Source organism: Garra rufa, chromosome 22 (genome assembly GCF_049309525.1).
Source record: "Garra rufa chromosome 22, GarRuf1.0, whole genome shotgun sequence".
In the NCBI taxonomy this organism is placed as follows: Eukaryota; Metazoa; Chordata; class Actinopteri; order Cypriniformes; family Cyprinidae; genus Garra; species Garra rufa.
Window position 1 is genome coordinate 4,968,228 of NC_133382.1, and position 13,735 is coordinate 4,981,962.

The 13,735-nt window shown below is 34.0% G+C and overlaps 1 protein-coding gene across 1 annotated transcript in view; it reads right to left on the reverse strand.

Moving 5' to 3' along the window:
* LOC141298315 (growth arrest-specific protein 7-like) overlaps positions 1-9,657 on the reverse strand; it is a 17,281-nt gene extending 7,624 nt beyond the window's left edge. The window contains exon 1 of the mRNA XM_073828819.1: positions 9,517-9,657. Within this exon, the coding sequence (XP_073684920.1) occupies positions 9,517-9,657 (141 nt within the window). The remainder of the gene's footprint in view (positions 1-9,516) is intronic.
* Between the last annotated feature and the right edge of the window lie 4,078 nt (positions 9,658-13,735).

Consider the following 13,735-nt stretch of genomic DNA (forward strand, 5'->3'; position numbering starts at 1 on the left):
ATATATATATATATATGAGCGCTATGGTAAAAATCACGTTCTAGACGAGCTCTGCCATTTGGATCAGTTCTCGGACGCATTTACCGTAATACGCTGTTTATGCGCGACCGTCGAAATATATTGGCGGCTAGATTGACTGTGCGTATTACGGAGCCCCTTACGTCACCTGTAGAAGAAAAATAATTAATCCGTGGGGACGGTTTTGCAATTCGTTCCCTCAGTTTATAAACCGTACCCACGAATTCTTAAACTGTTCCCTCGGTTTAATAAATCGTGCCCACGGATTAACAAACCGTACCCACGAATTTCCAATCCGTGCGCTCAGATTTTGTAAACCGTACCCTCGGATTTTGAATCCGTACCGACAAATTCATAATCCGTGCGCACGCTTTAGCAATCCGTTCCCACGGGTTTTAAACTGTACTCACGGATTTGTGGCCCCGATCAGTAGAAACAGTATAAGCTGTTTACGTCATAATACTTAAAATAGTAATAATTATTTTAATTTATAGGCTAAATAAATGAGTGCACAAATGTGTTTGTTCATTCTTAACATGCAGACTCATTTTGGTGATTTTATGATAATCTTTTCACTCAGAGTTAGATGCATGCTTCACTGTTAATGTAATTATTAAATATGAAATATATTAGGCTACATTACTTTTTACCTTCTCCTCTCCAAAACTCGTTTTTTTTTTAATTCAGGTAATTTTATATTTTGAAAAATATTATATAAAACAAAGCCGTTTGAACAGCGCTCTTCACTTATTATTTTATTTTGGTACCATGACCGCACTTACAAAACAGGCTTCTTTTTATCGTTTATTTTACATTAATAACCAATAGGTTAAAACACATGATGTTTTGGCACCTAATCTATTGGTGATTAATATAAAATAAAGCTAAAAACTCTGTTTTGTCAGTGTTGCATAGTCTCATATAGCCTACTGAGAAATAAAGTTTAATAAATGCAAAACAATGCATCCAGCATATAAACAGGTGTCCTGGTTGAATTTGGGGGCGGGGCCACAAATCCGTGAGAGCAGTTTACAAACTGTGGGAACGGATTGCGAAAGCGTGCGCACGGATTATGAATTTGTGGGTACGGATTCAAAATCCGAGGGTACGGTTTACAAAATCTGAGCGCACGGTTTGTTAATCCGTGGGCACGAATTGTTAAACTGAGGGAACAGTTTCAGAATTCGTGAGAACGGTTTATAAACTGAGGGAACGAATTGCAAAACCGTCCCCACGGATTAATTATTTTTCTTCTACAGGTGACGTAAGGGGCTCCGTAGCTTTTCGACTTGGCGGCTGGCCTGACCGCAGTGAATTTCCAATCCGTGCGCTCAGATTTTGTAAACCGTACCCTCGGATTTTGAATCCGTTAATTATTCTGGCCAATGACTAGTAGAGAGCTACGGAGCCCCTTACGTCACCTGTAGAAGAAAAATAATTAATCCGTGGGGACGGTTTTGCCTCAGTTTATAAACCGTTCTCACGAATTCTTAAACTGTTCCCTCAGTTTAACAATTCGTGCCCACGGATTAACAAACCGTGCCCACGAATTTCCAATCCGTGCGCTCAGATTTTGTAAACCGTACCCTCGGATTTTGAATCCGTACCCACAAATTCATAATCCGTGCGCACGCTTTCGCAATCCGTTCTCACAGTTTGTAAACTGCTCTCACGGTAGAGCCCTGCATTTGAGCCCGAGCCCGTCGGGGCCCGACTTTTTTTTGCCCCTAGGGCCGGGCTTCGGGCCAGTTTTCACGTCATAACTTGCACGCATATCGGGCTTCGGGCCTGCTTTAGAAAAAAAAACTGAAAAAAAAAAAAAAGTTTAATGAGATTTAATGCGTGCGGTCCCCGGAAGCGCCAGTGATGCCTAACTCGCGCATAGCAGAGTATGAGCGGAGCGCGGAGTGGAGCGGTGTGATTTTTGAATGGAGGAAGGAGCGGATTTTTTTTAATGTCGGAGCGTCATGGTTTTCACTCTCTTCAAGAGCGCTCCACCACCGCTCCATCATGAGTACAATTCATGCCAATGGTCCGTAATATAACTGCATATTAAGCAGGAAATCATATGTTAAACATGTTTAGCTTGATAGAGAATGCTTGTCACTCAACCGTTTACAAGTGAAGTGCAGATGGGAGAAAGAAAAGGGTGGGGCTGAGAAGGTGAGGGGGAAAAAACACGATATAAACATGCCGCAGCGTTAACATGAAGGCAGAAGAAATATTTAAAGTGCCCCTATTATGCCTTTTCAAATATGATATTTCATGTAGTGTGTCATGTAGCTGTATGTGAACATAAACTATCTGCAAAGTTGTGACGCCGACAGTGCACTATAAATGAAGTTTTTGTCTAACAAAAAAAAAGAGTCGGCTCACATTCGCCTAAACGAGTCGTCAGCAATTCGAATCTTTTTTCTGTAACGGCCACACGTCACGAGCTACACATTTGCATAATGTCCGCCCACGTTCAATTTCGCGAACAACTTGCCCGCCCACAAACAGTAGGCCTACCATTTTCACGTGGATTAACGTTACATGTCAAGAAGACGCCCTGCGCTGTGAGAGTGAATTTGTTTTATATGCCCTTCAGAAAGATGAAACTACCAAGAATGAGTGGTTAACATTAATTTTTTCAACACCTCAGCAGTCCAATGCCAATCTTGTGTTGTATTCGCGTCATTTTACTGATGACTGTTTTTCCAATCTTGGGGAGTAACGTTACAACGCGAGATTCACCAAACGCTTGGTTTTAAAAAATGGATCAGTGCCCAGTTTATTTGGACCGGCTTGCTCCTCTGAACTTCTACCTGTAAGTATGATTAATAATTGATGATTGTATTTTCTAGCGATCGTTCAAAATACGTCTTTGTGTACGTTATGGTGTGTAACAACCCCGCACATGTCTTGGTAAGTGGCTAACTTGCGTTTCTGTAGTTCTGTTGTTCAGCTGTGAGTGCAATGTAGTCTAAAAATTGTGATTGATGCAGCTTGACTGTCTGTCTGCCTTATTAGTTTAGAAATGATAATGATAAACGATGGCTTAACGCAGTGTTATGGGTTGTACGTTACAGTGTTGAAGTTCACAACGTAGAGGTGTGCCCGGTTCGCTTACAAAAGCAAATTGCAAGCACTTTCCACAGTTATAATATGACACCCACTGAGAAACGTCCTGCTCCAGTCGTGCTTGCAAAACAGTTTCTTGTCGATGTGCCACTTCAACCGTTTCATCGCCAGACTCCGGCTCGAATTGATAGGGTAAAGTCGAGGCTATCTTTTCTATGCATTAACAGGTCTCCACAGCTGTCATTCAGTTATTAGTGATGGGTCGTTCTTGAACGATTCGTTCATTTTGAACGAATCTTTAATGTGACTCGGGAAGAACGAGTCGTCTCGGGAGTGATTCGTTCAGTCGCGCATGCGCAATTGCGCAACTATGAACGAACGACTCAAACCCGAAAGACTCGAGAGATGAACGAATCCATTCTCTTTCCGGCTCAGGCAGCATAGGTTAAGCGTATGGGGCTGTCACGTGATGAACGAACGACTCAAACCCGAAAGACTCGAGAGATGAACGAATCCATTCTGTTTCCGGCTCCAGCAGCATAGGTTAAGCGTATGGGGCTGTCACGTGATGAACGAACGACTCAAACCCGAAAGACTCGAGAGATGAACAAATCCATTCTGTTTCCGGCTCCAGCAGCATAGGTTAAGCGTATGGGGCTGTCACATGATGAACGAACGACTCAAACCCGAAAGACTCGAGAGATGAACTAATCAATTCTATTTCCGGCTCAGATCGCGTTAGTTAAGTTAATATGGGGCTGTCACGTGATGAACGAACGACTCAAACCCGGACAGATAGAGGTGAGGGAGTTAATCATAGACTGAAGACCCAGGTAAAAAATGAATTAGTCTCTTATGTTTCTAATAGCATTATAGTTTTGTCTTGTTTGTAGTGTGATCAACGTTTGTATAAGCAGTACATGTGTTATGGAAGTAACACGTAGCTTTTTTATTATATTTTGGTAAAATGAACGGAATGAACGAAATGACTCGAAAAAAGATTCGTTCATTTTGCTGAACGAGACTCAAAGATCCGAGTCTGTAAAATGATCCGAACTTCCCATCACTATCAGTTATGCCAATGGGCGTTTCGTTTTGCGCTGAAGTGGTAGACCAATCCAAAAGGACTGCACCATCTGACCAATCACAGCGGTGAGGGCTCACTGAAAGGAGGGGTTTAGAGAGACTGATTCTTCGAACTGCTTCACACGAGTCGTTTACGAATCATTTAGAAACGGGGTAAAATTAAATCTAATTTTTGAGAAAACTAAAGTGTTTTTTGAACTTGCATACATGTAAACCTGTTTTAAGAGACTATTACAACAATATTAACTACCTTAAACATGGCATAATAGGGGCACTTTAATAAGTAATTAAACCGTTTTTGTGCACACTGCAAAAACTCCATCTAATCAAGTCAAAAAATCTTGTTTCCAGCTAAAAAGCATTTTTAACCTTGTTACTTATATACTAAGCAAGAGTAGAAAAAGGTGTTAGATTCTTAATCTTATATTGAGTATATATGCCTTATTTTTTAGAATTCTTACCAAGTGTGATTTGTCTTGTTTCATTGGCAGATTATTTCACTTAATTTAAGAAGTTTTTGACTAAAATCAAGTATTTTAAGGGTTAGGTTAGTCGAAAGCTTCTTAAATTAAGTGAAATAATCTGCCAGTGTAATAAGACAAATCGCACTTGCTAAGAATTCTCAAAATAAGACAAATATACTCAAAATAAGATTAATAATATAACATCTACTTCTCTTGCTTAGTATATAAGTCTCAAAACAAGATCAAAAATACTTTTTAGCTGGAAACAAGATTTTTTAATTTGGTTAGATGAACAGTTTTTGCAGTGCCGTATTTTTTTGCACAAATTAATTAAGAGATTAGTAAGTAATACATATAGTTTAAGATTGCATGGAATATATGACGTAATACATAAACCCCGTTTTTTTTTTACCTGCATATTTTTCAGCAGAGAGACATTAAAAGAGGGCTGTTTATTTCTGTGAGTATTCTACACTATGCTTTTAACATATCTTTTAGTCAACATCAGAGATAATGCTATAATTTGGAAGGTAAAACATCATGGGTTAAGAGATTTTGAGATTTAAGTATTTTGAGGCCCGTGTCTGTTGCTGATTAGCTTTCACACACATCTGTTGTTGTGGGCTGAGCCGAGTCAAAGTCCAGGGCTGTTTTTTAGTCCCAGTCTGCCACTGGTTCTGAGATGGTGATAATAAACTTTAAATCTAACATTGTGATATATTGATGTTTGTTTTATATCTGTGGATTGCATTGTAGACCAATCAATTGTTGATTTGATATATAGGTTAAATTGAGTAAACTCACTGTGGACCACATACCGCTTGGATATCGATGTCACTTAAACTAAAACTTACATTTAAAAAACAAACAAACAAACACACAAAAAACTCTAAACATTTCTCTAAATTGTTCTGATAAAAAAACGAAACGAAAAAACATAAACTTTCTATTAAATACGAATGTGGTCTATTTTAATGGCTGTAACAGTATAAGCTGTTTGGCGGAAAAAAAGACGGGCTTCGGGTCGGACCCGGGCCAAAGATTTTGATAAGCTGTCGGACACGGGCCGGGCTACAGCCTGTGCGTCTTGGGCCAGGGCCGGGCCAGGGCTTAGATTTAAGGCCCGTGCAGGGCTCTAATTCACATCATCGTTTATCAAAAATTGGATTTGTTTTTGTTATTGATAAGCCTCAGGGATGAAAAGAGAAATTCAACAAGAATTTAAGATAGCTTTGCGTGTGGATAAACAATTTTGAATACAAAACTAAAGAATTTGGGTTTTCCTGACGAAAATTATTTAAAATTAATAATTATATTTAAAATTATACTTAATTAAAAAATAAAAAAACCTAAATGAACTCTAAACGTATCTGTTATACTACAATCACAATAAAAGAACACCTGTTTCTTCAACATGACCAAAAAAAAAAAAAAAAAAAAATTCATCAATATCAAAATATTTATAGAAAGATGAATTAAACCTGTCGCTATATGTTAAATAACGTCGTTGGTCACATGATAACGTCAACATGACGGAAGACGACGTGCAGATCACATCCATACTCAACGAGATTTGGCTGTAGAGTACGTACTCTTTTAGCGCTCGTTAAGTAAGTACTTATTGAAATTAAGTACCTTCTCATTGAGTATGCGGTTTCGAACGCAGCCTGTGTGTTCACTTGTGGGACATGGCGGGTTTTTTGGAGCATGGCTGCAGCGTGAGCATGGGGAAAAACTTTCTTTTGACCGTCACTACTGTCAATGACATTACTACCTATGGCAAGCCGTTTTGAGATTTAATCTATTACTCGTACTAGTATCTATTTTCATGTTACTAGTACTTATTTTTTAGATACTAGTATCTTTTCCATTAAGTACTAGTACTTATTCATTAGATACTAGTACTTATTCATTAGATACTAGTACTTATTCATTAGATACTAGTACTTATTGCAATAGTGACTAGTGTTTAATTATACTCTTCCTGTTAACAAAAAATAGAACTAGTTCTTATTTTTTAGTTACTAGTAACTTATAAGACCATAGATATCTTGAACTTAATAGATACTAGTACTTTTAAAATTTGCATTTCTGCCGAGTATGCTAATAGTATGTTGAATATTAATGAGCCAGCAATGTATAGGATAGAGATTAGAAAGGAAACGGTAGGAGACATATTTATTTTTTTGTTGTTGTTTTTGTTGTTGAGAAAACCACATAGAACAATCATTTGACACAAGCACATAGAAAACGTTATTTTTGTCAGTTTTATAAACGCTGTAATTTCATAAACATAGTAGCCTAACGTGTTTGTTTTTCATCGAGTGACCTCTGGTGGCAGGATGGAGATAAACTTTTTTGTGTGTGTGTGTGTGTGTGTGTGTGTGTGTGTGTGTGTGTGTGTGCATATAGCACTGATGCTACAGACTGAATGTTTTTACACAAATATTCTGTACAGGGCACAGAAAATACAAACCTTATGTTTTTCAGGCAAACATTTTCTTTATTTAGAAAAAAGGCCAAAAAAATAATAAAAAAATTATATATATATATATATATATATATATATATATATATATATACATGTTTGTTGTACAGTGTCTTCATTCAAGTATTTTCATTTTTTTCACATTTTGTTTTGTTGCAGCATTATGTTATACTGCTTTAAATCAGTTTTTCCCCATACCAATTTACATTTCATACACCATAATAATAACTAAGCAAAAAACAGATTTGCAAATTTTACAAATTTATTACAAAATAAAACACTGAAATAAGTACATTGCAAAAGTATTAATACCCTTAACTCATACATAGTTGAAGCACCTTTACAGCCTCAAGTCTTTTTGGGTATGATGTGACAAGCTTTGCACATCTGCATTTGGCAATTATCTGCCATTCTTTGCCTCTCCTTTTCACAAGCTCTGTCAGCTTGGATGGGGGCTGGCAGACATTTTCTAGAGACCTAGTTGTTCCAGTTGTCTTCCATTATGTACAATGGAGGCTATACAGGCTACATTCTGTGAACCTTCAATGCAGCAGATTTTTTTCCTGAACTCTTCCCTAGATCATTGCCTTAACGCAAGTCTGTCTCTAAGCTCTACTGGTAGTTATCTTGACCTCAGGACTTGGTTTTTAATCTGATATGTATTTTCAGCTGTTAGACCTTTTCTGAGAGGTGTGTGCCTTTCTAAATCATACTCTTTCAAATGAATTTGCCACAGTTAAACTCCACTCGAATTGTAGGAACATCTAGAAGCAATATGAATGCTCCTGAGCTAGATTTCAAGTGTCCCAGAAAAGGGTATGAATACTTATGCAACGCGATCTTTTCAGTTTTTTTTATTTCTAATACATTTGTAAAGTTGTTCCAAACCTGTTTTGTGTTTTGTCATTATGGTGTATGAGATGTAGACTGATGTGGGAAAAAAAAGTAATTTAAAGCAGTTTAAAATAATGCTGCAAAAAAAAAAAAAAAAAAAAAAAAAAAAAAAATTAAGGGGTATGAATACTTTTGCAAGGCACTGTCCTTGTAGGGCTGCACAATTTGGCCAAAAATGTTGTTTTTATATATCAATATAACTAATAATGATTATGGTTATAATTTCTAAATAAAAACATTAAACAAAAATAAGGAGTATTACATTTGCAATAGCACTATTTCACTATAATATTATACAAAACTAAGTTTTTAGCAGAGTACTCAAAGGGAAAGTATAGATAGCGAACTTTTTACTAAATTTAAAGTATCTGGCCAAAAGCATACTTGATTCAAAGTAAAAAGTACAACTTTAAATTGTACTCAAGTATTAAAAAGAAGTACTACAAGAGAAGTACTTTTTTTCTGACAGACATACAGAAATATGGTTAAAGGGAGAGAACAAAACAAAATGCAATGGCACAAGTCAAATACATGTCTAGTGCAACAACAATAAACACTGTATGGGACATCCAAAAGTTATACTTAAAAAAATATATACAAAGGTAATATGAAATGACATTCAACCCCTGTTAATGAATCAGTGTCTTCTATAGTGAAACAATATGTTATATGTAAGACAAATACAAATACTAATATTTTAATTTTGACTGTCGTCCTCACTTTATGTGGTTTTTGAAGTTGTCCTCTTACATTGCAAGGACTAAAAATCTTTGCTTGTGTTCATCTGAAGAAAGAAAGGTGTAAACATTTTGGACAACACGAGGGTCAGTAAATGATGAGGGAATTGTCACTTTTGGGTGAAAGAGCAAGATGTGATGCAGAGGCAAGAAGCATATTCCAGACAGAGAAATTAATGGAATTAAAACATACAACATTAAAGTTTCGAAAGGCCATTTTTTTGTGTTGTCTATTTCACATCACTGTCTAGAAGAATAATTAATCTTTTAATTGTTTATTTTGAGCATTTAGAATTTTTTGACTAGTTTGATTAGATAATGGGGAAATCATGTAATTATTAAGATAAAAAAATATATTTCCTAATTTCTACTCAATGTATCATCTAATGACATATTGTAAATACAACTTATCCACCACCTGATAAGAACATCGCTAAACATAAATTACAATTAATTTAACACACAATGTTTATTTAAACTTTGTATTTGTAACATTATTAATTGGTAGATGGTGAACTTTTAAAGCCAGAAATGTACCTGACGAAAGTCATAACTGATAAAATGGTAATTGATTCTCACATAAGTCATGAATGTTTGAGCTTCTGTTTATCATTTTTAATGTACATAAGATAAAATAAAAAATGTAATGTAAAGATTTTCAAATGTTCACCTTAAAGTTCTTAATTATGTTTGCTATTTTGACCCAATTTAGGGTTTTTAAACCTTTTTGAGTACTCAATTAATGTAAAATCGTTTTCATTCATACTTGTCGCCGCAGGGCGCCCTCACGCACAAACTCCACAAGTGAGACTATGAAGTCTCTTAAACTTTCCGTGTTTATGTAGTCTAGTAGTTGCCGTTTTGAGATTAATTCTATTCTATTACCCGTACTGGTATCTATTTTCATGTTACTAGTACTTATTCATTAGATACTAGTACTTATTCTTTAGATACTAGTACTTATTCTTTAGATACTAGTACTTATTCATTAGATACTAGTACTTATTCTTTAGATACTAGTACTTATTCATTAGATACTAGTACTTATTCTTTAGATACTAGTACTTATTCATTAGATACTAGTACTTATTCTTTAGATACTAGTACTTATTCTTTAGATACTAGTACTTATTCATTAGATACTAGTACTTATTCTTTAGATACTAGTACTTATTCTTTAGATACTAGTACTTATTCTTTAGATACTAGTACTTATTCTTTAGATACTAGTACTTATTCATTAGATACTAGTACTTATTCATTAGATACTAGTACTTATTCTTTAGATACTAGTACTTATTCATTAGATACTAGTACTTATTCTTTAGATACTAGTACTTATTCTTTAGATACTAGTACTTATTCTTTAGATACTATTACTTATTCATTAGATACTAGTACTTATTCATTAGATACTAGTACTTATTCTTTAGATACTAGTACTTATTCATTAGATACTAGTACTTATTCTTTAGATACTAGTACTTATTCTTTAGATACTAGTACTTATTCTTTAGATACTAGTACTTATTCATTAGATACTAGTACTTATTCATTAGATACTAGTACTTATTCATTAGATACTAGTACTTATTCTTTAGATACTAGTACTTATTCTTTAGATACTAGTACTTATTCATTAGATACTAGTACTTATTCATTAGATACTAGTACTTATTCTTTAGATACTAGTACTTATTCATTAGATACTAGTACTTATTCTTTAGATACTAGTACTTATTCTTTAGATACTAGTACTTATTCTTTAGATACTAGTACTTATTCATTAGATACTAGTACTTATTCTTTAGATACTAGTACTTATTCATTAGATACTAGTACTTATTCTTTAGATACTAGTACTTATTCATTAGATACTAGTACTTATTCTTTAGATACTAGTACTTATTCTTTAGAAAGGATGTCTTCATGCCTGAGGAACAATCCTTTGCACACATTCAGAAACAAAAACCACAAACAAAACCAGTAGATTCTGATCAGAGTTTATTTGTTGTTTCAGATTGCAGCTCCTCATTTGCACCATCAAATAAAAAAAAATTAAAAAATCAGGTTTTTCTCATACAAATCAGTGTAAAATTCACTCAGACTTGCATCAGCCTTATTGACATATGAGTTAATAACACAAGTCCATTACCAGTACATTGAGTGAAAAATTTTTCAATGTGAAATATAACATATGCCAATATTTTGTTTAAACTTCATTTGTTCTAAAACAGTGTTACTACAAACATTTTTTTTTAAATACAACAGCAAAATCTCTCAAATGTTTTATAAAAATACTTTTAAAACATGTAATTAATTTGATATGCATTCTCATTATGAGTTTATTTTTAGACACTCATGAGCTTGGATTCATGAGCTGTCAGCTGCTTGTGTAGATCGTCCCACACAGGTTTGGTCACTAACAGATGATGTTGATGGTGGCGTGGAAGTCAGGTGTTTGTTGCTTTAAGCACTGCAGTAAAAAACAAACAAACAAAAAACTATGTGAATACTATATGTATCACTGTAAACACTTCATAAGCTTTTTATGTTGTTACAAATTTATGTTTAAACATACTTTTTGGGTTTAAAAAATTGCTTAACTTTCTTCTGCACCCATCGTTGTCTATAATCTTTGCAAACCTCTCCCTGTTCAGTTTCAAAGCTGTCAAAGACAATGAAAACATTGAAAACACAGAAATATAAGATGCTGTTGACCTTTAATTGTGACATGTTTTCTTTAGAGAGGAACTGTGATTCTTACATGATGGCCTTAACACATGGAAGATTTTCAAGTTGCAACCTGATATTGATGATAGGATCAGTCACCTCTGTTGTGGATACTTTAGTACAGCATGATTTCAGCTTGTATTCGTCCCCTAAGATAGAAAAATCAAGTAAACCTCAATATTCTGCATCATTCCATCAGATAGAATAATGTATGAACAGTTAAAGCATTTTACCTGTTGTAGACCAGATCACAGATGCAATAACCACCACAACAGCCAAACTTCTCAGGAGCATCCTTTGTGTCTCCATTGCCGCAGTTGATTCTAGTGTCAAAAGGAATGTATCAAAGACTCTTACTACACTGTAAAAAAATTACTGTAAAATTTACAGCAAGTTACTGGCAACTTTGGTTGCCAGCAATACTGTAATTTTTTTACAAGTTCACTGTAAATGATTAACTACAGTTTTACTGTTAAAATAAAGCAATTTTCTGTATATATACAAGCAACGATATATACATTTTTTTAGAGCTGCTACTGTGAAATTGCAGCAATAGTTTGCAATTTTACAAGTGTACTGGAAATCATTAAATAACGTTTCACTGTAAAAAATATTGTACTACTTTAATTTGTATATTCTTTATTTGCAGTATTTATTTTCCAGATTGCTGAATAATGACTAGCAATTTAAACAATTTATTAACTGCATAAGCTTAAAAAATATTTAACTGCATAAAGTGTTGTATAGTATGAAACTCAGTGCACCTATTATTTAATAAAAACAAAAATAATAATAATTTGACACATCTTAATCTTGATAAACAGGTCCAATTTTATTTCTCTCTAAAATCTCTTATTTAATAACTCTCAAATTTGCATGAAAGAAATGTCATAGAACAGTGTATTCAGTATGATTCTGAATTCCAAAATAAATTGGGCTTGAAAATATTTACTTGAAACATATTAACCTGCTAAATTTTAAGGTTAACCAATATTTAGCCAAAGATGAAAACAACATCAAGTTAACCAACATGGTCATAATTAAATGGTTCTAAATACCACAAAGACAATGATGAATTTTCACAACTTCACGAACAGTCCAACATGGCCAAACAACAACAAGGCCTCAAGTGAGTCCAACAAAACTTCTGATCAAAAAAGGAGAACAGTTCAGCTCCAGATGCTTTTCCATCCCAGGATGCAAAGAGTGGCAAAAAATATAGAAAAGAACAAAAAGGGCAATACATTAGATATTTTACAAAACAATGATACAGTCAGACAAAGACAGAGGGATGACAGATACAGTCAAAGGCAGAGAGAGTGATGAGTTACAGTTAGATCAGTGTGATATTAAACAGTAAAACGTTAAAATTGTGAAAAATTATTACAATTTTTGCAAGTTATTACAAGTTTTATATTTTACTATACTTTCAAATATAATTTATTTCTGAGATGCAAAGCTGAATGTTCAGTATCATTACACCAGTGTTACATGATCTTTCAGAGATCATTCTCATTTATTATCAATATGCTGATTTATTGTCAATGTTGTCAGTGTATGTTTTGGAGCCTGTGATACTTTTTCAGGATTCTTTGATGAATAAGTTTCAAAGAACAGCAGTTATTTAAAAGATAAATTTTATCTAAAAATATAAATCTTTACAATCAATTTCAATGTAACAAACTATATATATATATAAGTATAATATATAAGATATAAGTAAAGAAAATCCATGAAAAAATCCTGAAAACAGTATCACACTTTATTAAAAATATTAAACAGCACAATTGCTTCTAACATTGATAATAAATCAGCATATACAATAATTTCTAAAGGATCATGTGACACTGGAGTAATTAGAAGACTAGAGTATTGATGCTGAAAATTCAGAAATAAATTACATTTTTAAGTATATTAAAATGGATAAACATTTTAATAATATTTCACAACATTATAGTTTTTTCTGTATTTTTTATCAATTAAATGCAGCCTTTATGAGCAGAAGATACTTATTTCAAAACATAAAACCTACTGATCACAAACTTTTGAATGCTAGTGTAGATAAAGGATAAAAGAACATAATAAAAGGAAAAAGATCTTGGTTTATGTGTACTTGCATGTCAGTAATTCTGCTGAAAATCCCTCACATTGCAAAGAAAGCTGGTAACTTGGGTTCACTTCTGCTGGTTTCTTCTGTGTCCTGTCGTTTTAGATGGGTCTTTGCCTTTCAACTTCTTTGTTTCTCTCTCAGG